Below are 3,319 nucleotides of genomic sequence, written 5' to 3'. Positions count from 1 at the left end.
CCTTATTTCCCTTATTTTGCTAGTTCATATTCCACAGAATGTTTCGTACATTCTGCAGTAAACAGAAGGGCAATATCAAATGAAATTTTGTTCCTGTGCATTCATTCCATGTACAATTTAAAAATATATTCCACAAGATTGCTTTGAAAAAAAAATAGGTATCTAATATACTTTCCATAAGCTTTACAGTGTGGAGTTTGGGGATGAATATCAAATGCTGTAATTGCGCGTCAATTTTACAAAGCTGTTATCCTTAGGGATTGTCCCTCTTAGGGAATATTTTTGTCTTTTGTCAGTGTTCTCACTCCAACCTGACTGATAGTCAGAATCACCTGAAGAGCTTTTTAATTTCAGATTCCTGGGTTTCAATCCTCCTTCTTCATGTACTTAACTCCCTTTTCTCTCCCAACCACCAATCTCCTTGCCATTAGTATACCAACAATAAGATAATTTCTCATCAAAAATTGTATTCACTAACCTGTTCCGATTCATAGATCACAGCTTGTTTACTCTGAAGCTCGGCCAAAGACATATCTATTCTCCTAAAATAATAAAGGCATAGTACAATTAAATAATTATGTTATACACTGATACCTTGATTCTACTATTACAGAATAGAATTTGAAATAAAGCTAGTATGTTTTGGAGAAAGCAAAAGAAACTTGCTACCAGATAGTTTTTCACCTATATGGCAGTCTCCCAGGATATTCATATCCTATGAATCATATTACAGGGAAGATTTAGTGGTTCTCAAATCAGTAGTCTGTGTAATCTCAACCTTTGCTCTGGCGATACACCGCATTCTCACATGTATTCAAATCAGCTCACAAGACAGGGTACACCATCTGCTCCAACAAGTGCCAGCAGAAGACACACGGTTTCATCTGGCTGCCCTCAGAACACCTATTTGTGACCACATGAAGCAACCTATGATTTCAATGGCTTAACAAGCGTCTTTCATTCTTCTACTGAGGACCTCAGGCAGCAATTACTATTGACAGCAGAAGTGAAGTTAGGTATGTAAGTATTTTCAAAGTCCTACACATTTTAACAATGCTAGTCAGTGTTTTCAGTGCATCCTATTCATTCCATCAAAGTGCAGTGGCCAGATAATGCTTGGATTATCCTATTATTTTTGTGAAGAAAATGGAATCCTAGAGTCTACAGCAAGCCCAGGTGAGCAGGTTCAGAAAGCAGCACCTTCCCAAATATTTTCTGAGGTTTATCCCCATTAGTTAAATGGGTATAATATGGTAATCAATCATTACCTGTGTATTTCTGGATCTGAATTCAATGTAATTTCATTTACACCTGCCTTGTGTGTATCTTGCATTGTTGAGAAACGCTCATGTAAAGTAATGCCAGGTGATGGAAAATAATTTGCTGAAAAGGGAAACAAACAGTTTTATCTCAATGTTAAGCTGATTTCACTTAAGAGATTACATATAAGCACAGAAAGAAGGGATTATTTTTTAAAATTCAACCTGCTTTCTCTTAAAAATATGTGCGACCCAAACTTATTTCGCAGACTAATTTGTAGCGCTCACGTGCCTTCCCAAGCCCAAACAAGAGTAAAAACGCCTGATTTATTAATCAAAGAATTTTCTTTCTATCTGACATGCCTGTTTACTTGTCCGGGGAAAAGACAATGGCTCTTTCAAAGCAAGGACTTTTCTTCTCCAAGGTAAGACTTACTATATCTGGAAAGTAAAGATGGCACAGGGCTTCACAGTTGAATGAAAATAAAAAGTAACTTCAAAAACAAGCCTGAAACATCAAAACAATTTCAAACAAATACTAACTGTTATGTCTGCATATCACAGAAGGCCTTCTAATGCCACTTTACTTTAATTCACATTAAAGTGCATGAAAACATTTAGAAATCAGCTATGCTACACACTTTTAATAGGATACAGAGAAAGAGAACACACTTGGCCCATCAGAATGCTACTTAAGCAATCCTCTTCCCTAATTTACTGTTCCTGTTCTGGGACAATCTCCTGGATTTTCTGCAAATCAGCTCCATTTCTGCCAAGAATCACATTTCCTTTGGGTGAGAGGGACTGGAGCTGAGAGGATGAACTGTTTCAGACAAACTATGTGCTTTAAAGTAAATACATGCCTCAGTTTGAGGGACGCAGAGAAAAAAAAAACCTCATTTTCAAAATATATTTTATGAAGGTAAGAAAGATTAATGCAATTGTCTAGTAGGAAGTACAAAATAAAAAATTTTAAATTCTTGAAGGCCTCCAGCTTGTAATACCTACAATTGCCTTATTTGTGTAGCATCACTGGGGAAAGTTGTTCTATATCACTGAATTTTCCAATTAATGGAAACTCGCCAGGAGCAAAACAAAACAATTTAATGCAAACCATTAAAGGTATTTATTACGCAACTCCCAGACATAAAGAATGCCAAAGCAAACTAGAAGTTTCATTGATCACTCAGCATCATCCTTAAGATTCAAAGTCCTAGTAATGCCGTCAGGGGCTTTAAGAATCATAAAATGATCTAGGCTTCCTGATTTCTTGAGTTTCCTATCTATTTTGTTGCTTTTCCTCCCTGTTAGGTTCCCAGTTATTGTTTCTTACTGCTCTCAGTATGTCTTGTCTTTTGCAGCAGCCAGCCTCTCCCTTTCTAACTTGCAATTTCCAATCTACTAACACTTGAAGCACAAGGTTATTGGAACTACATATAAAGAACAACTAGGCTCAAATGAATGCCTGATACTCTCTTCAAAAGATTTCCTAATTCACAGTCTAGCTTACAATGAAGTATTAATTACTATTAAACTATACTGCAGGTGTTTACCTGTATCTTGTGAAAAGTTACTATATTACTTTTGTGTTATCCCTAATGTATGTGCAAAATATACCAACCTTTAACTTGATGGATTATTGTTATGATTTCCTGAGCAAATTCTCCTGTAGGTTTGTTTTCAGTATTCTGAGTTGAGTCAAGATGTTCAAACACTGGATGAAAGTTCTCACTTTTCCTGCCAACAGCAACCAAATCATGTGACATCTGTCTCTCTGTGGAATAGCTAGAAGCAACCCTAGAATAATTTGCAAATGTTTAACTAAATTTGAAACTATTTTGTGGAGAAAAGAATTTATCAAAATTAAGAGAGCTACAAAACTAAAAGATGTATATCTTTTCTTATAATTAAGGCACTAAATTCCATGCCATAAAACATGTACAATAACAAGTATGAGAAATTAACTACAGATACATGGCTCTGAGTTCTTTCAAATCAGAGGTCATTAAATATTTGCCACTTTAATAATAAAATCCTTCAAATTCCAAGTGAAACAATTT

At 35.5% G+C, this 3,319-nt stretch overlaps 1 protein-coding gene across 1 annotated transcript in view; it reads right to left on the bottom strand.

Moving 5' to 3' along the window:
- LOC108538881 (uncharacterized protein CXorf23-like) overlaps positions 1 to 3,057 on the bottom strand; it is a 12,598-nt gene extending 9,541 nt beyond the window's left edge. The window contains exons 1-3 of the mRNA XM_017887212.1: positions 2,881 to 3,057; positions 1,269 to 1,383; positions 479 to 542 (exon numbers count right to left, since the gene is read on the bottom strand). Of these exons, the coding sequence (XP_017742701.1) occupies positions 479 to 542; positions 1,269 to 1,383; positions 2,881 to 3,025 (324 nt within the window). The 5' untranslated portion in view covers positions 3,026 to 3,057. The remainder of the gene's footprint in view (positions 1 to 478; positions 543 to 1,268; positions 1,384 to 2,880) is intronic.
- Between the last annotated feature and the right edge of the window lie 262 nt (positions 3,058 to 3,319).

Source organism: Rhinopithecus bieti, unplaced genomic scaffold (assembly GCF_001698545.2).
Source record: "Rhinopithecus bieti isolate Rb0 unplaced genomic scaffold, ASM169854v2 scaffold_17629, whole genome shotgun sequence".
NCBI lineage: Eukaryota > Metazoa > Chordata > Mammalia > Primates > Cercopithecidae > Rhinopithecus > Rhinopithecus bieti.
The sequence above is the reverse complement of the archived record's forward strand: the minus strand, read 5'-3'. Positions and strand labels throughout refer to the sequence as shown.